This window comes from Balaenoptera ricei, chromosome 2 (genome assembly GCF_028023285.1).
Source record: "Balaenoptera ricei isolate mBalRic1 chromosome 2, mBalRic1.hap2, whole genome shotgun sequence".
NCBI classification, from domain to species: domain Eukaryota; kingdom Metazoa; phylum Chordata; class Mammalia; order Artiodactyla; family Balaenopteridae; genus Balaenoptera; species Balaenoptera ricei.
In genome coordinates, this window is record NC_082640.1 from 112,098,676 (window position 1) to 112,126,577 (window position 27,902).

The 27,902-nt window shown below is 39.3% G+C and overlaps 1 protein-coding gene and 4 non-coding genes across 5 annotated transcripts; 3 read left to right on the top strand and 2 right to left on the bottom strand.

Moving 5' to 3' along the window:
• Window positions 1–7,643: 7,643 nt before the first annotated feature.
• On the top strand, window positions 7,644–7,725 carry TRNAL-UAG (transfer RNA leucine (anticodon UAG)). The gene has a single exon. It is a non-coding gene; the product is annotated as a tRNA-Leu (tRNA).
• A 2,766-nt stretch (window positions 7,726–10,491) lies between these two features.
• On the bottom strand, window positions 10,492–10,582 carry TRNAY-GUA (transfer RNA tyrosine (anticodon GUA)). The gene is given in 2 exon segments: window positions 10,492–10,527; window positions 10,546–10,582. It is a non-coding gene; the product is annotated as a tRNA-Tyr (tRNA).
• Window positions 10,583–11,255: 673 nt separating this feature from the next.
• TRNAT-UGU (transfer RNA threonine (anticodon UGU)) lies at window positions 11,256–11,328 on the bottom strand. Its single transcript has one exon. It is a non-coding gene; the product is annotated as a tRNA-Thr (tRNA).
• A 1,663-nt stretch (window positions 11,329–12,991) lies between these two features.
• Window positions 12,992–13,063, top strand: TRNAP-UGG (transfer RNA proline (anticodon UGG)). The gene has a single exon. It is a non-coding gene; the product is annotated as a tRNA-Pro (tRNA).
• Window positions 13,064–14,698: 1,635 nt separating this feature from the next.
• LOC132360113 (V-type proton ATPase subunit G 1-like) lies at window positions 14,699–25,648 on the top strand. The gene is made up of 2 exons (XM_059915209.1): window positions 14,699–14,844; window positions 25,179–25,648. Exons 1-2 carry the CDS (start codon window positions 14,699–14,701, stop codon window positions 25,525–25,527), a joined length of 495 nt encoding a protein of 164 aa, XP_059771192.1. The 3' UTR covers window positions 25,528–25,648.
• The last annotated feature ends 2,254 nt before the right edge of the window (window positions 25,649–27,902 follow it).

Here is a 27,902-nt window from a genome sequence, read left to right on the forward strand (position 1 = left end):
AGAAGTGAACCACTTCTGTTTAGTAAGGTTTAGATCCTCTGACCACAGGCCTGCTAGTGTACTCACTATTTTTTAATGTCATTTGTCAAAGATCATGAAGTCTGTAAGAAATCTGAAGGCTCATGATTCATTGTCTCCTTTCATTTTCGTTGCATAAATGTAAAACATGGTGACACTGACCTTACAAATTTATAAGGAAGAAAAATTCCCTATTTAGACAGATAAAATAAGGCCTTTATGGCAGATAGTCTAGGTTCAGGGATGAGTCATGGGGAGGCATCACACTGTTGTCCTAAGGTGAGATGAAAGTGTACAATTGCCCAGGGCCAAGAATGTAATAGATCTTCTGTGGCTTGACAAGAGCTGCTCCTCCCAACACTGCCTTGGTGTTCAACCTTCAGTCTTTCTACACCAGGCAATATCCTCCACTCCCTCAACCCTCAACCCAAGAGAACTACAAGGCTTTGTTTTAGCCGACTGCTCTGCCTGTGAGAATCAAGAATCAGGTTGCTGTACCTATTTGCCTACACAAGGCATTTTACTGGAGGAAACCTCCAAGGTGCTCAGCATGATAATCTCTTTGAACCTGAAGACAGACATCATAATTCTTAAGGAAACAGCAGGAATATCAAATCAACACTCTGAATCATGGGCGATGTCTTATGTTGGTGAGTGTTACACTGAGTACGTAGTGTAGTGGTTAGAGAACACCTGGAGCAGTTTTTCAGCCTTGCAGAGTCACAGTGACCTAGTTTTGTAAACGAGCGTTCATTATTATCAATCATCTTTATTATTGTTGCAATTTTTGAAGAGACAGGCCTTCCGCAAAATTGCTAGAGTCAAAACTCTCTCCCCCGCAGCTCTCTCATCCCCTCGCCCTTGCCGTTTCTCCTCCTCTCTTTACTTGTTATTCTCTGGTTGTAGTCTTGGCTCCTCAGACCTTCTCCTAGAATCTGTTTCCTCATCCTCACCTGTCACAATTCAACAAGCTCACTTCTATTCCACCTATCTCCTACTCCTGAAGGCTGTCCAGGACCTTAGGTCAATCTCCCTCTTTCCCCCAGCCATTGTCCACCGCTCACTTTGGTTGGCCTGTCTGATTCTAGGAGGTTCCAAGGGTCCTTCCCACTAGTTTATTAGACTCAGAGAGCAACATCAAATATGGGCATGTCCCAGTGTGCTCTGGACATCAGAAGCTCGTCTCTGAAACAACTTGACTCTAGTAGAGATCTTAGGAATATTTTTCATTACTTTTTTGTTTGTTTGTATTTCTTCCATTTCCCCTCAACTTTTTTTGTTTTTGCAAAATTTTAATCCTAGAGTGGAAATAAATGAAGCCCAACTAAATGAGAACAAGCAAAGGCTAATCATTCAGAGCTTGCTGTAGCGAGGGAGTCAGCCACCATCACTTGCGTTTTGGCAGAGACTCAAAAGTAGACCCAGGAGTGGAAAAGCGTTATACAGGAAAAAGGGGAAGGCTCAGGTGCCCTGATTGGAGGCTGCTGGCCTAGGGAAGCTGCAGGTGGGTTAACTAGAAGCCAGGTATCCTATGTGATTGGTTAAGGATGCGTATTTGACTTTGTCTGGTTGATCCTAAGTTGGAAGCAGGGACTAGTATCAGGAAGGCTGTCAGTTACTAATCAATTCCTGGCCATTTGGAGCTAACTGTTACAGGGGTTATTGTTTGGCTTCCCGGACTCTTACTAGACATAGTGGTCAGAGTTCCTACAAGTCTGACTTAAAGATGGTAGGCTGGCTTCCTGAGCTGGTAGATAACGGATTGGTTTCCTGAGCTGATTTCTGCAGGCTGTGGGCCAGAGTTCCATTGTTGTATATGGTCTGTCCATTTGTATATTCAATCTGCCACTAGAGGAAAGTTGAAAAAAACAGTACAATAATACCTGTATACCCCTAATTTAGAATCACTAATTATTAACATTTGCCACATTTACTACTTGTGTTGCCATAGTGTGTGTGTGTGTATGCATATTCATTCTTCTAAGTTTATGTTGTATTATTACAAAAGGAGAAGACATTTTCTTTTATTAAAGTGTAAGCTCCCAAGAAACAGGGATAATAACCTTGTTTGTTTCATATCTCATATCTATGATCCTTCATACCTAAATACCTCAACAGGCATCTCCCAAAATAAGAATTGAGAATAGAAGCATAACTTCAGTACCATATCACACCTAACAACATTTATAATAACTCTATGTAATCTAACAGTCCCTATTTTCAAATTTCCCCAATTGGTTCCCTCTAATTTTTTAAAAAAATCTATATTCAAAGTATGTTTCTCACTGTGTTTAGTTTTAATGTTTCTTTAGTCTCTTTAAGTCTAGAAAATTCCCCTTCTCTCAGCCTTTCTTTTTTCATGGCAGTTGTCTTACAGGAGGTCTCACATTCTAGATTTGTCTGATTATTTCCTCATATTAGATTCAATTTAACATTTGATTTTGATTATTTCTTCATGACTGGATTCAGCTTACATATTTTTGTTGGAAACACTACCTCAGAGATTTTTAATACACTGAGGAACCCAATAATTTCCAGGACAGACGTCTAGGCTGTAGGAAAAATTAAATTTTTAATTACCCAAGCAGAAAGAATGAAGTCTAATAGGATTATTTTATCTATTTGCATGAAAATGCATTGTGTACCACTCAAGGAGCTTTTGTTCACGAAAGAGTCCTCCTTTATTTTTTGTTTTTGGAATTTTATTTTATTTATTTTTTTATACAGCAAGTTCTTATTAGTTATCCATTTTATACATATTAGTGTATACATGTCAATCCCAATCGCCCAGTTCATCACACCACCACCCCCTCCCCACCACTTTCCCCTCTTGGTGTCCATACATTTGCTCTCTACATCTGTGAAGAGACCTCCTTGATCTCATTGGGTGAAGACCTTGTAATTTTCAGCTTCATTCACCATAAAGTATCTTAAAAAGTCAAGGATTAATATAGAAAAGTAGGCACAATTACCAGAGTCCAGTCAATCATTCACCTTAGCAACATCCAAGTACATCTGTGGATAGGCAGACTGATTTCTAAGGTACATAGATTATTTATCTAAAATATCAAGGAACATGGCTTTGTAAAACTTCAGCCAAAAAAAAAAAAGTTGTACTTGCCTCAATTTGTGCTTTCTTAAATTTATTTTCTTCAGTTTCCACAGACCTCTCACCCTTGGGAAACTGAGGCTGCACTCACTCTGGCAATTCTCAGTCACTACTTGTGTTGCCACCTGACCACTCTGTGTGTGTGTGTGTGCATGCATATTCATTCTTCTAGATTTATATTGTATGTATTACAGAAGGAGAAGGAGATATCTTCTTTTATTCAACGGCAAGCTCCCTACAAGCAGGGATATAACCTTGTTTATTTTCTGCACCTCCCCAAACCTGACGAAATGGTGAGTGCAGATTTATCTGGTGGATGTGAAGTGGGTTGTGTGCTACCTTGAAGGGCCAAAAGAAGATCCTATTTCTCAGTTTCAAAATGCCTCTTGGTAGATATTCCCCACTAGCCTAATCCTAAGTGCCTAAATCCATTATAATCACTCTTGTGTGTTCAAGCTGACCAAGATTTGAGCTGTATTGGAGTCAGAAGCTGGGAAAGGTAGTAGAGAAATCAAAGAAGAAAATCAAGTGTACATCAGACTTGATCTTCTTAAACCCAAAGCAGCCAGACTAGTATAATATTTTGCAGGGACTGAGTCAGGGCAGGGGAAGGAGGTTATTGCTACCTGCAGGATGAACAGAAACAAAGAATAAAGTATGTCTCATAAACTTCATCTTTCCATTCTGCTGGCCATGCCCTATTTCAGGGTTGCATTTCTTTTCACCTGAAGCTTGCAGAGGCAGTCAATCTGGTGAGATTGCTCCCTTTTGTCCCACCTCTTCCATAAACTCCAGTAAACATTGTAAGGACAAATAAAAATTTAAAGTAAGAGGCTTAATTTTCCCTGTTGAAAATAAAGGAAGGGATTTCCTTTCCCTTCTCTCCTTTTTCTTTGAACAGTTACTTTAGAAAATTCATAAGTATAAATACATTGCAGTACTTTGCATTACTGTAATGGTCAATGTGATGAACATATGAGACCACAATAAAGCTAAGTATTTAAGTAGGGGCTCAATAAATGCTGAAAAGACTATCTGATACATCCATCAAAAGGAACATATTATTTACCAGTATTTAATTTTTAGTAATATTTTTATAGTGCATGCAGAAAAGAACCAGACCAATACCTGGATGGCTCTCTACTGGAGCTAGGGAGAGAGATTTACAGAGAGACCTCCTATAAGACAACTGCCATGAAAAAAAAGAGGCTGAGAGGAGGGGAATTTTCTAGATTAAAAGAGACTAAAGAAACATTAAAACTAAATGCAATGAGAAACACTGTTTGAATCTAGATTAAAAAAAAATTGGAGGGAGCCAATTGGGGAAATTTGATGACATAGAGTTATTATAAATGTTGTTAGGTGTGATATGGTACTGAAGTTATGTTTCTATTCTTAATTCTTATTTTTAGGAGATGCCTGTTGAGGTATTGCAATGTAGTGCAAGTCTGGTGGAAACTTTCAAATGCCCTAAATTGAGCATAGAACAGTTGAAACATAGAGTACTTGTAAAAATTCTCTAACCTTTGGGGAATTTGTTAAGATGCCAATTCATAGGCCTGAGATTCTGCATTTCTAATCAACTACCAGGAGATGCTGATGCTGCTGGTCCTTAGACTACACTTTGAGCATCAAGACTTTGAGGTAAATTTCCTGCTTTTATATAAATTTTCATCACCTGGATTATTGCCAAGGTATGGATGGCAGGAAATCTAAGGTTAAATTCTCCAGTAATATTGCAGAATGCTAGAGCCTAAAATACTAGTATCCCACACTGAAAACGGAAGGAATAGGCATGTGCCAGACAAACACAGCACATTTTATCTGTATCAGGCATCATTCCAAATGTCTTCAGATAATGGACAATTAAGTGTTTGGTAAGGTTGGCACTCCACTAGGAAAGCTGAGACTTCTGGCTTTCAGGTCTCTGTGTAATCCAATGAGTGGTCCACTTCTGTGGGGAATGGATCAAGGATCCTTCCCCCACTGAAGGATCCAGTAAGTTCAAGGCAGGCAGTGAGTGCTCAAGCAACATCAAGGGATTGAATAGGGGAAGCCATGCACACTGGTTAGTAAAGGAAACTCAGCCTGGGATATGAGAGTGTGGTACTTTGTCCTGATAAGAAAGTGCTTTGAAGTCTGTCAGTTTGTGGAGCCCGAACATGCAGTCCCCTGGGATCAAAAGGAGCTCTGCTATAATGACCGGGTTCTTTCTTGTTAGCTGGTTCCTTTTACTGCCTGACCTAGCACTAAAAAAAAAAAAAAAAAAAAAAAAATCTAGGACTCAGGTCACTTCCACCTTATGAGAATCTCGTACTTTTTTGAATCCGTATTTTTAAAAAGAAGTCAAAACATTTACAGAAACTGTGGTTTACTGAAATGTGCATGTTTATCAAATTAGCACTAACAGAGACTTAAATATGACTATATAATCTCATTTGATCATCTCAGCAAAAGCCTCAATATGAGGCTTCCAAAGACCAACCCGTAGACCCTGAGTCTCTTGCCTGGTTCAGTACTAGACAAAATAGTTCAATATATATTGATATTTTAAATATCAATACTTGTTCTCTCTCCTCCCATCCACTCCCTACCTCCTTTCAAGGAATAAAGAGCCCCAGGCCTTTTCTGTCTTTCAGATTGATGCTTCCTCATCTTACGCACAAAAGGTGCGTAAGGATTTCTAGGTTCTCTCCAATCTGAGATTAGCATCAGTCTTTCCATTGTTGTGGCGTGTTGCAAAGACTTGCGTGTACTGCTGAAGGCAATAAGCTCATATTCGCTTTTACCTGAGGATTCTCAAAAAGTGTGAAAACACAAAGTGAAGTTTCTCAGAAGTCGTACCCTTCAGCCAAAGGGGCTGGCGATGGCTACTTGAACCCCTCCATCTCCAGTGATGTGGAACATAGAAACCACACCTTGCCCATTCCGCTAGACTAGCTGGCCTTCGCCGCTAACCATCTCCGAGCGTGCGCCTCGCTCCTGACTCCGGTAGCTTCTGGAGAGCAAGAGAACTTAGTTGGAGCCCAAGGGTCGACATCCAGCTCTGCCCCGGGAGCTCAGATTGCCTATCAACTGGGACCAGAGGGAGGGAACGAGAGGACGAAACGGACCGACCAGGTTGGGCATAACCCGGTGTGGGCGGGGGTGAGACGGGGGCGGGGTGGAAGGGACTTGGCTCAGAGGGCAGCCGGGACTGGAGGGGGTGGAGGGTTGATGGGGAGCCCGAGGAAAGCCCGCTTCCGGCCTCGGGCCCTGGGAGCCCCTTCCTAAACCGGCCCCAGCCTTCTCCCACTCGCCACGCCCACTTCCCGGCTTCGGTCCTAAATTCATCCAGTGCTCCCTGAGCCCTCTTTCCAGGCAGCTTTTCTAGTACTTCTTTTCTGTTCGTCGGCCCCCACCCCCTTCCTGGAAGCAAAGACGGGAACTAGCAGGACCTTCGCCCCGTGAAGATCCAGTGAAGACCAATTTTGCCTGTCTCTAAGCACCCCTGACCCCGACCCCTCAAGCCACCACGGGAGGACTTCGGAGAGCCCTTGGGCAAGGGGAGGCAAGAGCAGGGTGTTTTTATGAGTGATCGAGGAGGAGAGTAAGAGTTAGGAAGTTAGGAAACTTTAATTAGACTCCTAAGAGAATTTCTGCATCCGGAGACCCAGACATGGCCAATCAGAAACAGCAAAGAAGAATATATGTAACGTGTAACCCAGGACTTTTAGCGCCTAGTAGAGGTCATTGACAGGTACGAGATCCCAGTTGGGTGCTGAAGATCCCCGGGATCACTTCGGCAACTTTACTTAGCCTTTCCTCTACTCCATTCGAAAGAAACGATATCGAGCCTAGTGGATCCAGGATCCCAGGGAAGCCCGGGACCCACTCCTTTCCAGTATGGGAACGTTCTTGGAGGTAACCTCCCTCTGGCAGTCACCCTGGTCCCTACATAAGGGAAATGGTTCAGAGGCTACATGCTTATGGGTCTACCCCAGAGTGCTACTTTCAAGAAAATTAGACCCAACCTCTCCATTCTGACTGAACCTGCAGGGGATGCGACCAAGGATTTTCTTTTTTATCGGTGACAGGCTTACCAGATCTGTCAACGGAAGGGGGCCTCTTACTGGATCTCCGGCCCCATTCGCACTGCGAGTTTCACAGCCACAGACCAACGACCCAACAGCGAGGAGTTCCTTATTCAGTCTTCTGTAATCACTTGCGATAAGTCGCCAGTGAGATGGGTTTTTGTTTTTTGTTTTTTGTTTTTCCCTTTCGGCGTGGAATTGCCTAGGTTAAAGAAAAGGCGGAAGTCTTCAAAGGATATTCACGCTAATATCATTGACCACTTTCTAGCTCACTGCTCAGGCCTGTGAGAATGCGATGATTTCTACTCTCTCTAAGTTTGCTCAGAACCCTAGGGGTTAATGAAAACAGTGAGGGAGATCCGACTAACCCTGAAGAAATTTCAGAATGTTGAGCCTGCGGCCAGTAGTAAACAGCTCAGGGATGAAAACTTGTAGGTACATGTGGTAGTGTGGCCGAGCGGTCTAAGGCGCTGGATTTAGGCTCCAGTCTCTTCGGGGGCGTGGGTTCGAATCCCATCACTGCCAACTGTATTTTAGTCTAGCTGTAAATCCGAAGTAATACGGAAATTCCGATTAAATCCCAGGAGATCCTCTTTCCTCCAGCAAGAATTCCCCCGGACCTTCGATCAGTACCGCCCCCCGAGAAATATCTGTTACCGGATACCAAGTCGGGTTACCTCGGATTCCTCCCAACACCCGTGCCGAAACTAGCTGTATGCACTCTACTCGACTTTTCATTGTGTCCAAGTTTTTGTGTTCCCGCAATGGGGAATTCTTTCGGCCCTCCTCTTCTAAAACCCATGCTCACATTGAATCATTCTCATGACCTGGCTTAGGCACCATCCAGTAGGGAAGGCTTCCTAGAAAGTGCCCCGCAGCCTCCATCAGCCCGCCGCCCACACTGGTTTAGGAGCTGCAGCTCTGTGGTCGCGAAGTAACCTGCACAGACCCGATTTTGCTTTTAATCACATTACTTTTGTAATTGAATATGATGAATGAATGAAGGCAGAAAGCCACTTCCTACCAGGCTTCCAGCTGTCACTCAGGCATGGGGGTGGAGTAGGGCAGGTAAACGGTTCTTTTGAATTTGACTTTGCAGGTGGGTTTGTGATTCCAAAACACTTCAAAGCTGATTCTTGGCTGACTCCGCGCGTCTGGCCCAGTGGGGTGTGCTGTGAATGTTGGCTTAGCCACTGCTCTGCCCCTTCCAGGTGAATTCACTTATCTTGGAGACTGTCCAGGTCTCTGAGCAACCCAACTGCAATACCTGTGCAGAACCTAACTCAGTGTGGGAAAGAGGAGCCGGTAAACTCAGGGTCTATTTAGTGGTGCCCTACCAGAATGGTTGTCCCACTGCACTTAGCCGTTTCAGCCCGTTACCCCACTGCAGTATTCACAGATTTGGCTGTACAGCTCTCTCAAGGAGGTACGAATTTCCCTGCAGTGCCTTGAGGAATGAATGAAAGGAACAGAGCAGAGAACGAGGACTCTGTGCAGGAACCAAGGTCTAGGGATTTTTTATGACACTTTTTAATTCTGCCTTCCTTTTTATGTCTTTCCCCCTCCTCAATCAAAAGCCTCTCCTGTGTCCTCCCAGACCCACTCCCATTTCACTTTGATGACTCCTCCAGACCAGTTCCTTTCATTTTTTACCCACCTTAGGCCCCTGAGGTCTTCACAAAAACAAAAACCAAAACAAACCTCTAAAGCCCATAATTTACATTAGGGTTTATTCTTGGTGTTGCACATTCTATGGGTTTTGACAAATGTATAATTATATATATCCACCATTAAAGTATCATACAAATAGTTTCACTGCCCTAAAAATCCTCAGTGCCTCACCAATGCATCCCTCCCTCCCCTTTAACCTCTGGCAAACACTGATCTTTTATCATCTCCGTAGTTTTGCCTTTTCCAGAATGTCATATATTTGGAATCATACAATATGTAGCCTTTTCAGACTGGCATCTTTCACTTAGTAATACACATTTAAAGTTCCTCCATATCATTTCATGGCTTGATATCTCATTTCTTCCTGGTGCTGAATAATATTTCATTGTATGGCTGTACCACAGTTTATTTCTCTATTTGCCTATTGAAGGATATCTTTACTGTTTCCCAGTTTTGGAAGTTATACATACATAAAGCTGCTATAAACATTCATGGGTAGGTTTTTGTGTGGACATAAGTTTTCACCTCATTTGAGTAAGTACCTAGGAATGTGATTCCTGGATTTTATGGTAAGAATATATTCAGTTTTGTAAGAAACTGCCAAAATGTCTTCCATAGTGGCACAGCGTATTTTTAAACTTCATCTTGTAAGGTTAAAACACTGTTTTTTTAAAAATTTAATTTAATCTGGGTAAATATAATAGACTTTTTCTCCTTTTAACTCTTTAAAATGTGTATGACTATTGGAAGCAAAAACTGTAACATTGTCATTGGGGGTATAGTGTTCATTGTATGTATATGTAATATATATGATAACTATAATAAAGTGGGAAGGCTGAAAGTAAAAAAAAAAAAACATTTAATTTATATATGTGGCATATTTTGAAAAAAATACCTTAAAGTAAAAAGAACACAATTTACCCACAGATAAACATCTTTTGCCATATTTCCTTTTCTCCAAAAATGAATGATAAATTTCTAGAAGCAGGAAAAGAATACCTGATCAAACACAATGTCTTTTTAAGGTTCCTGATTTATAATGCCCAACTGTCCTCCAGAAAGTAGTGCCATTCTACAAGAAACTCCTCGTCACTGTATCCTGCCCAGTACTAAATAATAAACACTCTCTAATTTGGTGGTGCAGCAAAATCCCCTAGTTTTAATTAGTATTTCTTCTTATTATTGAAGGAACATTTCCACATGCATATTTTGCCTTTTGCATTGCTTATTCTCTACATTGTTTGTTTACATTCCTTTGAAGAACAGATATTTCTACAATATTTCTCTTTAAACCCTGAATTGCCCGGTATAAAATATTCACGGTAAGGGAAAAGTGTAGGGATGGGGTGGGGTTGAGGGATGTTACCCAATATTCAGTCAACTCTAGCTGGTCTTCAAGATTAGGAGATAACATTCAAATCTAAAAGGGGAACCATTAATTTGTATCTCCTCTGTAAATCGAATCACGTATACTGCATGATCACAAAGAGGACACACAAAATTGTTTCATAGTCGGCAAAAAGCTGTTCTTTTGTTGCCTGAAAATAGAGTTAAAGTAAATGTTTTACAGTCGTTGGTTTAGGAGGATAAAACCTGGTGTGCAGCAAAATCTCGGGTACCTCCTTCGAGCCGGAATCGAACCAGCGACCTAAGGATGACAGTAGGTAATTACCTCTACAGTCCTCCGCTCTACCAGCTGAGCTATCGAAGGACACACTTAACAGCCCTTAGTGTCAATTATTGAGCATATAGTAACAGTCAGTGCGAGGCCTAGCTTCTTTGTATTTAAAGTTCGGGCTCAAGTTCAGGAAGTCTCCAGAGAGTTGAATCTCTGGTGAACCAAATCCAGGGAGCAGCCGGGGGCCGAAGGACGAGGAGTCTGAATCCGAGGAAGTAAGCGATAGGAACAGAACAGGAACCATCCGGATTGGGTGTACCTGCGTAGCTTCTGGACTAGGCTGTCCCAGAGTAATCTGCAAACCAATTCTCCCTCCAGGAGCACAGGAAAAACTGGGGAGCCAGGCAGATTGCAAGTGGGGAAATGCGCAGGACGCCACGCTCCAGTGGCAGCCGGGGGATCATGGCCATCAATAGGCCGAGGCTAATTTGCTCTTTTCCGTAAACACAGGTGTGTGTGGACTCCGCCAAGGCCCGGAGCGTTCTCGCAGAGACCTGAGTAATCTAGTTTCTCCACTACTTACTGAATGGTACAAACACCTGGCTTTTCCCCCAGGATCATAGTGCTCCCAATACTATAGTCTTTCGTCCCAAATACTCGGGATCTGATTTTCCCTGAAACATCATACAGTGCTTGCTTGCTTTCAACAGTCAGTGGACGTAAGAAAAGGAGTGGACGCCACCCTCTCTGTGACAAGAGCACGAACAGGCCCCAGTGAGATTTGAACTCACGACCCCTGGTTTACAAGACCAGTGCTCTAACCCCTGAGCTATGGGGCCTAGCCACGATCCTACGCGTTGTGTCGCATTCCCGAAGTTTTAAAAGCTGCAGCCAAATGGCATATCTAAACAAAATTTAATAAATACTTAAAAATTAAAAGGAATTTCTTTTGAAGGAAGCGCTTCTTTATATACGAGGAAGAAACGTGTTCTTGACTAGGCCCAAACGGGAATGTAAGTCCCTGGAAGAGCCCTGGTAGCGCCTGCAGTGCATGCTCCTCAGTCTCAGGCCTGACAAGTCACTCAACTTGGGCAACACCAGGGCCACGAGCGGAGCCGTGGGATAAAGTGGGGTAGGTGAGGGTGCCTTACCGAAGAGAAGGATGCGAGAGATGGCATCACGTCACTGTCTCCTATCTGCTTGGATTCTTAAAGTAACTGCTCCAGCTCTCGTAGACTGAGATTAGGGTTTGTTTGTTTGCTTTTAAAAGGAGGCGGCCTTCTCGAAGCCCAGAACTTACCCCTTGGACCCTCAGAATGGAGGGGGCGGGGGGCGAGGCAGTGAGGATGTGAAGGTATCCAGGAGTCGAGGCCGCCCCCTCCCACGACCTTTCAGCGGAGTCAGGTTCGGTCATGGTCAATCTGGGCCTGAGATTCCTCCAGGTTTCCTGAAGCAGAAACTGGCTTTAGAAAAGGAGTAACCTTTCCCTCGGTCCTTTAACACTCTTTGCCAACAGCTCGGAGTCTGAACGGTAGCTGCTTCTCTCTCGGCCTCGGGGCTCTTCTAAATGCCCAACCTGAAGTCCAGAATGAACAGAAAGTGGCGATACTTTGGAGGGCTGGGAAGGGAGCGCTCCCCTTCTTTTCTCTCCCGTCTTAGCCCGCGCAGCGAGCTGGCGCGGATATTTAGCCATTCATTCAACTGTTATTTATCGAGTTTGTCCGCTACGCCAGGAATGTGCTCGGTGCATGGTGAACAGGTGTGACCAAACCAAACAGGCTAGAGCCCAAGAGCGTCGTTCCCCAAGCAGAAGGGACTGCGGCGTAAGGACAACGCTCTCCCTTCCCATTCCACCCACTACCTTCTAGGTGATAGAGAAGCGGGGAGAGCAAGCTTCTCTAGAAGAGGATATTGGAAGTGGGCAACTCTCCCGGACGGTTGCCATGTTCTGCGCGCCCTTGAAGGGTGCCTTAAATCTAGACCTATAGTACAAAGTTCATTAAGTAAAGCTGCAAGGAAACAGCAAGAGCATGTTACAGGGTGTGAGATAGCAGGGCAGACTAAGACAATGGTTCTAGGATTTGACCTCTGCAGGGGAGTGGTATCGAGTTCCTTCGCTGCCGCACCCTGGGGAGGAGGGTCTTTTGACGAAATCAACGTTTTGGGGTTTTTTTGTTGTTGTTGTTGTTGTTTTGTTGTCCTTACTTGTCCTCCATCCCCAGACCACCTGCAATGGTGTTGGTCCTAACCTTGTAAGTACTCGGGCCCTCGCGAGAGGGTCCACAGGTGGACTAGCTAGCAGCTCAGCCTGAGTCCCATACTGAACATTCCTACCTCTGGAACGCTGTGGCTCAGGTTCCTCCGAATCTGCACGGTGACGCTCTTGGGGTCTGGAGAAAATCGCTGGACTTAGGAGAGGAATCAAAAACGGTCCTCAAATATTGTGATACAACTAACAGAATGTATGAATATTCCTAAATAAAGCGAAGCGCTTTCGCGGGCGGCTCGTTGGTCTAGTGGTATGATTCTCGCTTTGGGTGCGAGAGGTCCCGGGTTCAAATCCCGGACGAGCCCTCCCTTTTCTCTTTTCCCCCCTCCCTCTTTAGAGCTAAATGAAGCCAACACCGCCCAGCCTAGATCCACCTAGACGAAGTCCCTTTCAACCTCGACCTGATTCGAGATTAGCTTGTGAGCAAGTTGGCCACTTCTGTCGACCAATTCAGGGACAACGAAGATGCTACCGTGGGCCAAGGGCTTCGTTGTATAGATAGGGGCCCCTCGTCCCGCTATGACAGGCTTTTTTGTCAGGAATATCTTGCTCAGGCAGGTCTCACGCCGGCACTTCGCGCGGAGAAAAACTAGTGCAGTTCTCACTAGGGCATTTCACACGGAAGAGAGTGGTACCTGGAGGTGTGTTGGGGTCGCAGCGCCATACAGAACCCTCTTCCTGAGGCCCTAGTCCGTCTACCCCAGAGTCGCAAGTGCTGTGGCAGTCTTCCTAATGCTAAATAGGGGCCCCGGGAACCCTCGGGCTCAAAGGGTGCAGATATTCATTCCGTCCAAAGGGAGTACAGTTGAATTATTTTCAGGCTTTACTTTCCAAAACGCGGTATAACATAGTGACATTCGTCTTGCCATTTCTGGCAAGAATCCACCCGGCTCTTTAGCGCTCTTTGATTGCTCACTTGGAAAACCAGCAGGCTATAGTGTGAGGTGTCTACCTGTCACCTTAGAGTGTGGTGGATCTTGGTTTGTCGAAGTTGCCCAAACTTAGAAACTACTGGTACGATAGGCCTTCAAACTTGCTAGTCTTCCTAAACTGCTTGTACAAGGGGATCCTTGACAGGATTTCTGTCTGACCTGATCATATTTGCCCTTTGCAAGGTTCGTCTCTTGGAAAAGGTACGTAGACAGGCAAGAATAAAGAGGTTTGTGATTGGTAATTGGAGGGAGGGGAGAGAGTACAATCTGCCAGGACATCCTGACTTCTAGGTTGGTTGTCTCCTGAGAAAGGTGTTATATCTAGCCTGGATTTTGATGTATTTGCTGAATGATTACTGGTGGAGATGAACAGAAGGAAGTTGGATATAAAGTCCTGAGATTCAAGAGAAAGATCCAAATCAGAGAAAGGAATTTTAGGAATAAAAAACACAGGGCAGTGGTGAACACTGGTTTTGGAAAGAACCCACAGGGAAGAGCATTCATAGAGAGAGGAAGAATTTAAAGACAGGCCCTGGTGATCACTAGTGTTTAAAAATCTGATGGCTGATTTGGTTACTCAGGGGCTGTTGACAATCTTTACCAGCATTTAAAGCAGAAAGTTTAGGGAAGATGATAGCATTGAATGGGTTGAAGAATGAGGGGAAGGTGTGGAAACTAAGTAAATCATTCTTTTTAGGATCTTGACTGTGAAGGGGAGGACCTAGCCGGTTCACACGTCTGGCTTGGAAGTCTTAGGGTAGCTCCACAATTATTCTGTGGGACCTTTCTTTCCCTGCCCTGAAACTTGAGCAAAGGTGTGTTGGGTTGCCAAGAGTGCACTCCTTGGCCTTGGTATGTTCTGACTCTTAAGGGATTTTATCACCAGCACAGATGAAAATGGCAGCATTACTCCTCCCGTCACCATGGTAAGAGGCAGAAATACTGGCTACAATCAAGACAGAGGGAATTCTGCAGCACTTGAAAAAAAAGCAAATTAAAGAATAGCTCATGGGGAACTTGTTGGAAGCTGAGAACTTGCTTGTTGGGGCTGAGAACTACCAGTTCACCCTCATTGACTGGGGAATGTCAGGGGTCACAGAGAAGGTCTGGATCCGGGAAAACCTGCCAAAGTCCTTACTGCCAAAATCCTTTCTGTATTGTCAGATCTTGAAATGTTTCCTATATCTGCAATGCATTAAAAAAAAAAAAAAAAGGGAACCCAAGGGAGATATCCATATGCAAAGTTTTGCAAAATCATGGTTTTCCTGGAACAAGGATCTTTAAGGAGGGACTTGACTGTGTATAGCTACTGAACTTATCTGCTCCAAGGCCCACTCAGGAGCTCAGCCAGTAGAGTCAGGGCCTGTACAATCTTAGCTCGAGCTGCTAAACTGTCTTCCTCACCTTCTGAGCAATAACTATGGTACTTCTCAGCCAATGTGGGCCTTTAGTATGCTATTATCAACGTGACCCCCTTTGAATTACACAAAAGTGTCCCCAGGAAATCACTATAGAGCATGACTGTTTGACACTTTTTCATCCCTTATGTCATTTGTCCCTTCAAGAAACAAAAAGGTGATGAGTCTTTGCTATGTTCTAGATTTCCAGGTACTCTTCTAGATGGCATGGAAACAAACTCAGGTATGACCCAGTCTCTGTCTTCAAGGGGTTTGCAAAATAATGGGAAACAGGAGAAATGCTGCAGCTTATTAGTATTGCAAAAGAAATTATATCATTTAGGATTCAACCAAAGAGGAACCACTATAAGTGATGAAGAATAAGAGGTTTATTATAATTCTGGGAATTGATGAAGAAGTTTATATGTAAGCCTCTTGCCTCTACGTCTAGTGTTGGGCCTGAATCTCTGTAACTCAGCAGGATGAGCAGTTGAGAAGGAGAAGTGGGCATGAAGTGAGGAGAATCAGTGCAAACCGACACCATGAAATCCACGAAGACAAACTGAAATCAAAAGGGCAGACTGGAACCTACAGCTGTCTCTCACTGTCTCCAACCTTGTTGATGTGGGAGACCTGCAGGAGAAGCTGGTTCCCTTCATTATGGAGATACCCATGTACTTGGCCTAGGAGTTGGAGGAGCTGAAGGAGGAGATTCATTTATGCCAGAAGAGTTGTGGGTCCAACTGAAGCCCCATGCCAACAAGTGAACAAGCAGGCCAGCATCAATAAGTGCAAGCTGCAACAGAGCCTGGCATCCTATGCCAACCTTCAGAACACTGTGGCTGCCGTGTGTGACATTTTCACCTTCCAAATCTCACTACAAATTTCACCATATCCATATAGAAAATTTAGATCCATACAGAAAAGAAAATTCTCCATAATGTAGTTCTAGCTTAGATAAACTGACACAATACAAAGTCAACCTTATTGGGCACCTTCTAAGTACCAGGCTCTGTTCTATGTGTTTGGAACACATTCTTATTTTCAGCTTCCTCTTATTTTGTGATCTCTGGAAATAATCTTTTTTTCCTTGACAGCTTAGCTAATATTTAATGGCTTTATTAAAGAGGATACACCTGCAAAACAAAACAAAAATAAAACAAAGCACACACACAAAGAAAGAGCAATTGGAAAGGTAGAGACAAAATCAGGCAAGTGTGGTCCCAGGGAAATCAAAGAATAAGACTAATTTAAATAAGAAGCCAAGATTATCTGTGCCAAGTACTGCTGAGATTAAAGTGAAGAGTAAAAAAAAATTTATGGCACAGAAATTTATAAAATAAGACTGAAAAAAATACATTCACAGATTGCTCCCTAGTACAATTTTTATTGTGATATTTCTATTCCTAATCACATTCACTTACCTAATATTTGCTCTTGTGCTTTATTAGTAAAATGCCATCTTGTTAGACCCACTTTAAATTTTACAATGATCTCATTACATTTTTGACCCACAGTCAGAGAGAGAGAGAGAGAGAGAGAGAGTGAGAGACATCCCTATCTCCCCCACCCTCTCTGTCTCACCCAAAAGAGTCTGTGAGTTCCTTGATGGCGGGGATCATGTATTTGTATCTCTGCATACCAACTTAGTTCCCAGAACATGGTACTCAATAAATTTTTATTGAATTAAATTGAGTCCAAAGTAATTTCCCACTATAAAATAATTTTGAAAATAGATGGTTTAACATGCTTTATTACTAAAATTTGGTGATGATTCCTTCCAGAAATGCTATAAACTGTTATATGATTTCCTCTCTTTGGCCAGTGTCTGTGATTCACTTCAGGTTTTTATGCTCCATGAAATTAGGGAGCTTTTAAGGCAATACTTCATCTGTCCTCTGGGGAACACTTCTAGATCACTCCAGAAGAATTCTTTTTCCCTCTCAAATTACTGATCATTCCTTCCATTCCTTTAGTTCTCACTCAGAAATTTTTCAGGATAGAAATATTATGTGTTTGTGTGTATTTACTAATGGAACCAGATAAAAGCATTACTATTTCCAGTGATCACTAAAACTTTATGGCCATCTCTTTGCATGTTAATGCTCAGTTTTCCAATTTTGCACCATTTTTTTGAGGTGCTGTCCATACTTTCTTATTTGTTTTTTTTTAATATTGTCTCTATATATACAAACATACTTTAACATGGAATTAATTCCTGTTTAGTGAATGATAGCTTCTGAAAACTTCTCTAACAAGAAAATACTAGACAGGGTAAATCAATTTGCACATGACCTCCAACATTATTTTGTAAGCCCCCTTATCATCCCCTTCTTTTGAATTATTATTTGTCTCTTAGTCTTCCCCTCTAAGGTCGAAGTTGCTTGAGGTTAGGAATCATTGCTTGTTCATCTTAGCATATATTAGTGTATCACAGTATCCAACAAAGATGCTTAAAAGACCTTTGTTGAATGACTGAATAAATAAATAAATAAATAAATAAATAAATAAATAAATAATTTGTCCAAGATTCCAAGGTCACCACAAATGGAAACTCCCGTTCCCTTTCAAATATACAATGAGGTAGATAAAACATAACACAAAATCTAGTTCTTGGTAGGTACAACAATAGTTGGTATTCATAATTTTTTGATATTAAAGGTCCTCATTCCGATCCCAATTTTGCTAAAAATAAAAGACGAATGAAGACAAGAGATATAAAAATGTAGAAAGATGGACAAATGAAAGAGACAAAATCCAATGACAAAATGAGTGGATATGTCTTTAATTCACTTTTATAATACAGTGTAAATTAGAAAGCCACATTAAATGCTATTATTCATGAACTTTCTTTTTGATCTGCTTTTCCAAAGGCACCTGAAATTGCCATGGAGAACTAAATAAGTCCCTTATTAAATTTGCTTTACCTCTTTTCCACCTGGCAGTAAATGCAATTTTTTTCAGAAAGTATGTACAAAAATAAAATGAGTGGATGTATGGATAAAATTAGCTTGGCCATGATTTGGAAATTCATGGGACTATGAGTTGGTTACACCATTATTCATTATACCATTCTATTTTTAGAATGTTTGAAATTTTTCATAATGAAAAAGCTTCAGAAATATGTAGTGACAATCAGGTATCTAGTTTTAAAAAACTCAAAGTTTTTAGAAATACAAGATGTCTGCAGTTAGAAATTAATGAATGTCAGAAATATTTCCCTAAAGATGGCAACTTCATTTCCACAAAATTAGTCAGCCAAACCCTGGGGAATGTCAAATACCATGTGGGCTACTCAGAGCCAGGAAATGTAACACTCTAATGAACTTCAAATCCAAGAGGAATTCAAACCTCTCAGCAACAACTTGCTTTTTGATCCAAAAGTAGTGGAGGCAATATAGAAACACATCTATTCACACAGAATCACAGTTCAGAATGGAGAGATAGGATTAAAATAATATATTGAGTACAGAAGCCTATCTTTTTCATTATTACAAAATTCCTTAAAATAAAGATTACTTTTTCTCTCCCTTGTTTTCTTCCCTTTTCATTTTTTAAAAGGGTAAGTAAATAACAACATAGGAAAACAAGACAGAGTGCCATTACCAAATTTTATATAAAAGGAACTTCCAGGAGAAAAAAAATAGCACATAAAATTGAATTAAAAGGAACAGAGAAATGCAATGCAAATCTAAAATATGAACAGGAAATACTTATTCCATAGTCCTTAATTCATACATGTTAACTCACACCCATATATCACCTGGCCTTGAGTATAACCACAATGTGAAAGAGAAGGATAAAATAGGACAAGTGACCTTAGAGGAAACAGTCACTTCAGGATTGGCTGAAGACTATCTTCTAGAATATAGAACTAAGAGATAAAATATATGAGAGAAATGTTAACTGAAAAGGTAGACAAATATCTACGAAACAGAATAGAGTGTGCAGAAAGTGACCCACATATTTATGGCAACTTGATTTTCAATAAGGGGAAAAGAAAATTCAGTGGAAAAAGTATAGTCTTTTCAACAAATATTGCAAGAACATTTGGATATTCATATGATAAAATGGACTTTACACCTTAGACCATATATAAAAATTGTCAAAATGAATCATAAACTTAAATGTAAAACTAAAAATTTTAAACTTCTAAAAATACAAAATAAGATATAATCTCTGTGACTTTGATTTAGGCAGATTTCATGGAAACTAAATCAAAAGCACAGTCCATAAAATAAAAATTGATGAATTGAACTGTATCAAAATTACAAGTTTTCTTTCTCAAATACTGTTAAGACAATGCATAAACAAGTCATCGCCTGGGAAAAATATATTAAAATCACATATCTAATAAAGGACTTTAGACTATATTAAGAACTTTTAAAACTTGTCCATAAGAAAACCAACAACTAATTTTTTTAATTAAAAAAAAGATTTGGACAGTCCTACAATAACAGTTGGAGACTTCAACATCCCACTCTAAATAATGGATAGAACAGCTAGACAAAAAATAAACAAGGAAATAGAGGACTTCAACACTGTAAGCTAACTGGACCAAACAGACATACATAGGACATTTTATCCAACAGCAACAGAATACACATTCCTCAGAAGTACACATGGAACATTCGCCAAGATATACATTAGGCCACAAAACTAGTCACAGTAAAATTAAAGTATTGAAATTATACAAATGTCTGTTCTGATCACCATGGAACGAAACTACAAATCAGTAACAGAAGGAAAAAATTCACAAATATGTGGAAATCAAACCACACAGTTTTAAGCAACCAATTTATCAAATTAGCTATCACAAGGGAAATTAGAAAATACTTAGAGATCAATGAAAACAAAGTCACAACATACCAAAACTTACAGGATGAAGCAAAAGCAATGTTCAGAAGGAAATTTAAAGCTATAAATGCATACATTAAAAAAAGCTCTCAAATCAATAACCTAGCCTTCAATCTTAAGGTTGAAGAAAAAAGTTTAAGAAAAATTTTAAGAAAAAAGAAGAGCAAACTAAACACCAAGCAAGCAGATGGAAGGAAATAATAAAGATTAGAGTAGAGATAATGAAAAAGAGAATTTTAAAAAATAGAATCAACAAAATCAAATGTTGGTTTTTGAAAAGATGAACAAAAGTAACAAATCTTTAGCTTGACTGACAAAGAAAAAAAGAAAGAAAACTCAGATTACTAAAATCAGGAATTAAAAGTGGAGCTGTTACTACCGACCTTACAGAAATAAAATGGATTGTAAAGGAATACTATGAACTATTGCACGCCAACAAATTAGATAACCTAGATGAAATGAACAAATTTCTAGAAACACATAAACTATCAAAACTGACTCAAAACTTTCTCAAAAAAAAGAATAGAAAATCTGAACAGATATATAGCAAATAAAGAGATGAAATCAGTAATCAAAAACCTATCAAACAAAAATTCAGGATCAGATGGCTTCATTGGTGAATTCTACTGAACATTTAAATAAAAATTAACACCAATTCTTCTCAAACTCTTCCGAAAAGTAGTGGAGGGAATGCTTCCAAACTCATTCTATGAGGCCAATGTTATCCTCATATCAAATCCAGACAAAGATATCATAAGAAAACAAAATGATACACCACTATACCTTATGAAAGCAAATGCAAAAATCCTCAGCAAAATACTAGTAAACTTAATCCATCAGCATACTAAAAGGATTATACACTAAAACCAACTGGGATGTACCCCAAGAATGCAAGGGTGGTTCAACATATGAAAATCAATATAATATGCCATGTTAATAAAATATAAGGGGGAAACACATGATCATCCCAATTGATAAAGAAAAAGCATTAGACAAATTTGATATCCTTTCACGATGAAAATACTCAACAAACTAGGAACAGAAGGGAATTTCCTCAATATGATAAAGGACATCTATGAAAAATCTGCAGCTAATATCAATTTTAATGGTGAAATACTAAAAACTTTCCCCCAAATTCAGGAACAAGAGAGGACAACCACTTTCACCACTTCTATTCAACATTGTACTGGAAGTTCTAGCTAGGGAATTCAGGCAAATAGAATGGAATGGAATGGAATAAAGCAAAATGGAACAAAACAAAATGAAATCATACAATGTGATAATATGCCATACCATACCGTGCAATATAATGCATCCAAATTGGAAAGGAAGAAGTAAGACTGTCTCTACTAGGGGAGATTTTATGATTTTTAGATCTAAAAAATCCTAAAGAATCCACCCACCTTAAAAAACTATTGAAGCAAACAAATCAATTCAGAAATGTTGGTGGAAACAAGATCAACATACAAAAATGATTTGTATTTCTATACATTAACAATAAACAATCCAAAAATTAAATTAAGAAAATAATTCCACCATTTACAATAGCATCAGAAAGAATAAAATACTTAGAAATAAATTTAACCAAGGAGATATAGAACTTGTACACTAAAAACTACAAAAGGTTGTTCAAAGAAATTAAAGAAGCCTTAAATAATGGAAAGACATCCCATGTTCATGAACTGGAAGACTTAATACCATTAAGATGGCATTACTAACCAAAGCAATCTACAGATTCAGTGCAATCCTGACCAAAATCCCAACTGCATTTTTTGCAGAAACGTACATGCTGATTCTAAAATTCTTATGGAATTGCAAGAGACCCCTAGTAGCCAAAACAGTATTGAAAAAAAAAAATAAAGTTGGAGGATTCACATTTCTCAATTAAAATCTTCTACAAAGCTACGGTAATCAAGATAATTTGGTATTGACATAAGGATAGGCATATAGGTCAATGAAATAGAACTGAGAGTTCAGAAATGGACCCATATATCTATGATCAATTGATTTTCAGCAAGAGTGCCAAGACCATTCAATGGGAAAGGAATAGTCTTTTCAACAAATGGTGCCAGAACAATTGGATATTCACATGCAAAAGAATAGAGTTGAACTCATCTCACACCACATACAAAATGAACTCAGAATGGATAAAAGATCCAAATGTAAGAGTTAAAACTATAAAACTGTTAACAGAAAACATAGGGGTAAATTTTCATGACCTTGGATTTGACAATAGATTCTCAGATATGACACCAAAAATATAAGCATCAAAAAAAAAAAAGTAGGTATATTGGACTTCATCAAAATTATAAACTTTGTACATCAAACAACAGCATCAAGAAACGAATCCCCTTAAAATCTGACAAACTTTCAGGAATTATTTTTCTCCATTTTTTCTCTCTCTCTCTCTTTTATTGATTGGAAATACAACTTTTTAAATTGATCCTCAAATGTTTTTTAACTATTCTTTCCTATTTTCTATTAGTAATCATTTGCTTTACTTTCTGGGAGCTTGCTTTTTCTCTACATTATGACATATATTAAAAATTCCTGCTATCGTATTTTTTAATTCCTAAGAGTTCTTATTTCTGAGTGAGTTTTTTGGTTTTTCGGTTTTTTTAATATTTTAATTTTATTGGAGTATAGTTGATTTACAATGTTGTGTTAGTTTCAGATGTATAGCAAAGTGATTCAGTTATACATATACATATATTCTTTTTCAGATTCTTTTCTCATATAGGTTATTACAGAATACTGAGTAGAGTTCTCTGTGCTATACAGTAGGTCCTTGTTGATTATCTATCTTATATATAGTAGTGTGTGTATGTTTATCCCAAGCTCCTGATTTATGCCTCCCCCCGCCCCCCCGAGTGGGTTTTTTGTTTGTTTGGTTTTGGGGTTTTCTGGCAACATCACTTTTTGCCCCATGTCTGCAGCATACTATCACTGAAAACATTAATGACATTTTTTAGAAAAATAAGATGATATCTTTCCTATGTGGTCACTGTTTCCTCCAAGTTACCCTTTTCTGTTTGTTTCAGACAAATAAAATCACATTAGATGATTTCCCCCAGCAATTAGCTGATCCTTGGTTAAATGTTTATATTAAAGAGAGGGAGACTAAGTAGCTGTTTGGAAGTTCTGAGTGCATGGATGGTACTTGATTCTGGACCTCACTCTACGGTGACATGGCTGGCTTGTTTTTTAGGAAACATCAATGCCAATATCTTCAGATCTTTCATTTTGGACTTGTCAGATAACACAAAGAAAATTCTTCAGCTTCCTGTCTAGCTGCCGAACGTGTGGGAGCTAAGTAGGCAACTCAGCAACCAGTACATATACATTTATTTAATCCCCTACTTTCTGTACAGGATTCCTATCTTTGGCAATCAAGAGACCCTCTCTTTTACCTGTGCCAGAAACAAATCATCCAGTCTCCTGTTGGAGTGGGAGAGGGACAACAGTCAGCCTGGGTAGTAAAGAAGTATCTAGAATTCAACTGCTTCTTAAATATTTTTCAATTCTTCTTAATTTAGCCTTCCATTCACCCCACTTCCAAAAATATAGAGGGACTCTATGGAATATATCAAGCTGATTCTTGTTTTTTCTCACTGCTTGAATAGAAATAATCTTTTTCCATCAGTCTTTCCATGCCAGTTACTACTAAATTATCTGCTTTCTATCTTCCAAAATGTTGTTGCTTTGTTTCCTTTCCCATGCTATAGATTTAGTGGAGTTTTGGGAGGGAGAAAATTATGGATGCATGTGTTCAATCTACCATATTTATGCCCATATTTACCAATTTCTTTGTTGATCTTTCCTTTTTGTATCTCAGTCTCTCTTTCCAGGCTCATTTTCTGTACATCTTTTAGATGTTCCTTTAATAAAAATCTGTTGGTCATTAACCCTCTCAGTTTTTACTTATCAGAAAATGTCTATTTCACCCCATTCTTGGTATTCTTTCTGCATACATAATTAACAGTTATTTCCTCTCAACACTGTCTTCAGTCTTCAATTAATACGTGTTGGAAAGTCAGCTATCATCTTGTTATTCTTTGTAGGTAATGTCTTTTACTCTGGCTGCATATAAAATCTTCTCTTTGTCACTGATATGCTAGAGTTTCACAATAATGTATCTATGTTTAGAATTTTTTTTTTTTAATTCCTGCATGGTCAACATTGTGCTTCCTGTATTTGGAATTCAACTCTCATCAGTTCTCTGAATTCATCACCTATTATCCCTTCAAGTATCCTCTCTTCTTCATTCTGTTTTCTTCTTTAGGACATTATTTCTTATATAGTTTTCATCTCCTTGTGTCTGTTAAATTCTGGGTAACATCTTCAGATGTTTATTGACATTTACTAATTCTCTCTTGGTATGTGTAATTCACTAATTAAATCATTCATTGAGAGTTTTATTTTAATAGTTATATTTTTCATTTTAAAGGCTATAGGTTTTTTTCTTTTGCAAATCTGTATGATCATTTTTATAGTTTCATATTGCTCATTTATTTATATGACCCCTACCTTTTATTTCTTTGAACATTTTCTATTTAGTGATTTTGTGTTGTTTAGCTGAAAACTCCAATATCTGAGGGCCTACTGAGTTTAAGATTTTTTTCCTGCTGCTTTGTTCCTGTGTGTTGGTGATTTTTGAGTAAGAGTTCTTTTCTGGTTTATCTTTATCTGTGGAAATACTGAGGACCTAAGCTGGGGTGCCCTCCTTCTGATAGTATTTGCCTCTGATTCTGTCTGCAGCCAGGACTACCTATCTTCACACACTTACTTATGTGTTATTGGCTTTTCAAACCATTGAGAGCTATAAGGTAGCTCTTTAATATGTGAAATCTAAACGCCTTTGGCCCCATGATAGTTGAGAAATGCAGTTCATGTAATTTCAAGTTTTTAGACACCAGTAGTTTGAGAGTTGATTAAAGATAGTGAAATAGTTTGTGTTTCTCTGAAGTAGAAGATGATAAAGAAAAACACATTTTTTATATGAGCATTCATCTATGTTTAAAAATAATTGATTTTAATATCCTTTTCTTCAGATATTAAAAGTTATTTTCCTACAGAATCTAAATATTTCACGTAAAGACTTTCACGTATAGGATTTTTTAAGGCTTAAATTTTTCTTAAATTTTAACCTTTGGAACTTAAATATTTTATCTGCTAAGTTTTTGGAGAACTCATTTTCCTAGATGGAATAAAAGCTCCTCAAAAAATAGTTGAAGTGAGTCGCAGGGCATCCAGCAGCTGCTCCAGGCCGAGAAGCGGGCCGCCGAGAAGGTGTCCGAGGCCCGCAAGCGAAAGAACCGGAGGCTGAAGCAGGCCAAAGAAGAAGCCCAGGCTGAAATTGAACAATACCGCCTGCAGAGGGAGAAGGAGTTCAAGGCCAAGGAAGCTGCGGCTCTGGGATCCCACGGCAGTTGCAGCACTGAAGTGGAGAAGGACACCCAGGAGAAGATGACCATCCTTCAGACCTACTTCCGGCAGAACAGGGATGAAGTCCTGGATAACCTCTTGGCCTTTGTCTGTGACATCCGGCCAGAAATCCATGAGAATTACCGCATAAACGGATAAGGGAAGAGCGCTGTGCCGTGGATTGGCATTTTAGATGCCTTCATAGAATATGAGGCTTTAGCAAGGCTTGGGTTATATTCTTGTGAAAAGGCATTAAATTATTTCTGTATATTAAAAAAAAAAAAAAAAAAATAGTTGAAGTAACACAATACTATATATAAAATAGACAACTAACAGGGACCTACTGTATAACACAGGGAACTCTACTCAATATTCTGTAATAACCTATACGGGTAAAGAATCTGAAAAAGAATGAATATATGTATATGTATAACTGAATCACTTTGCTGTGCACCTGAAACACAACATTGTAAATCAACTATACTCCAATAAAATTAAAAAACAAAACAAAATCAAACAAACGAAAAAATGGTTGAAGTAGCAGGAATGACATTGCTTTAAAAACTGAATAAAGAAAAAGCAGGGCTTCCCTGGTGGCACAGTGGTTGGGAGTCTGCCTGCCAATGCGGGGAACACGGGTTCGAGCCCTGGTCCAGGAGGATCCCACATGCCGCGGAGCAACTAAGCCTGTGCGCCACAACTACTGAGCCTGCGCTCTAGAGCCCGCGAGCCACAGCTACTGAGCCCGAGTGCCTCAACTACTGAAGCCCGTGTGCCTAGAGTCCGTGCTCCGCAACAAGAGAAGCCACCGCAATGAGAAGCACGTGCATCGCAACAAAGAGTAGCCCCCGCTCGCCACAACTAGAGGAAGCCCACGCGCAGCAACGGAGACCCAACACAGCCAAAAAATAAATAAAATAAAATAAATTAAAAAAAAAAAAAAGAAAAGAAAAAGCATTTGAGATGGTTGTCAGTTGTTTTTCTTATTAATTTATAGGCATTCTTTATATATTTGGGATGTAAATCTTTTGTTGGATATACAACATTCTCCCACTCTGTGGCAGGCCTCTTTACTCACTTAATGGGATTTTTAAAATGAGAAGATCTTAATTTTAATGTTACCCAATTTATCAATTTTATCCCTCTACATTTGTTTGTGTCTTGTTTAAGAAATGTTTGTCTAACTCAAGGTCATCAGGGTATTCTCTTATGTTTTTTTAAAGATGTTTTACTGTTTTACATTTCATAATTAGATTTACAATTAGATTTATAATTCATCAGTGTCGTATGCAATACGTGCTTTGAATCAAGATTCCTTTCCCTCCATTGTAGTAGCCAAATGATCCATTATTATTTATTGAAAAGACAATTATCTCCCTTGCAGTGTAATCTTTGTCACAAATCAGTGGCCAAGTTTGGGTCTATTTCTAGACTGCACTGTTTGATTGGTATATTTGCCTGTCCTATATCATTACCATCCTAACTAAACTGTTGTGTCTTTATAAAGTTTCTTGGTACCTGGTATAGTTAAGTCCTCTCTATTTGTCCTTTCCAAGAGTATATTAGCTGTTTTGACACATTGCACGCCCTTATATGCTTTAGAATTGTCTTATCAAGTTTCCCTGCCCAATTACGGAATTTTGATTAGATTTTTAAGATCATAGATTATTTTGAGGAGATTTGATATTTTTACAATATTGAGTTGTTTAGTCTATAAATGGACTGTCTTTCCATTTATGTAACTTTTCTTTAATTCTCCAATAATATTTTATATTTTGTGCCTTGAGATTTTGCACATTTTTAAAGATATGTTTCTAGGTATTTCATTGTTTGATGCTATTATAAAGGTAATCTTTTGAAAATTTAATATTCTAACTATTCTAGTTGATGATGGCATATAGAAATATAAGTAATCTTTGAATATTGACCTTTGATACTGCAAGTGTATTAAAATAACCTATTATCTCTAGTAATACAGCTGTAGATTTCTTTTTTCTTTTTTCTTTTTTTTTGGGGGGGGGGTTTACACAGTGAAGGTTTATTTCTCACTCATATTATAGTCTCGTGGCCTGCAGCAATGGCTTAGAGATCCAGGGTCTTCAGCATGAGGCCTGCACGGTCACTAAGGGCATTCTAATCTTGTTTCAGTCTCAGACAGAAACCTAGCACCATTTCACCATTAAACACATTGTTAGATGATCATACAATGAGACTTTTGTTTGTAAATGCACTTTATCAAACAAATTGCCTTCTGGTTTATTAATAACATTATCATGAGAGATACTGAATTTTATTAAATGAATTTTCTTCATCTATTAAAATAGTCTTATTTTTTCCTTTATTCTGTTAGTATGGTGAAGTACACTGATTTTTCTAATGTTAAATCAATGCTACTTTCATCCAATAGCTCCAATTTTGTCAGATATGTAATAATTTTTATATATGTTTTATTTGATTTGCTAATGTTTTGTTTAGAATTTTTATAGCCATGTTCATGAATGAGATTGACCTGTAATAAATCTTTCTCTTAATAT

What these genes read in the sequence shown, in the direction of transcription:
- LOC132360113 (XM_059915209.1), top strand. Translation starts at nt 14,699, where the DNA reads ATGGGGAACTTGTTGGAAGCTGAGAACTTGCTTGTTGGGGCTGAGAAC. An exon ending in TTACTGCCAAAATCCTTTCT is followed by an intron (nt 14,845 to 25,178) that starts GTATTGTCAGAT and finishes AAATAGTTGAAG; the next exon opens with TGAGTCGCAGGGCATCCAGC.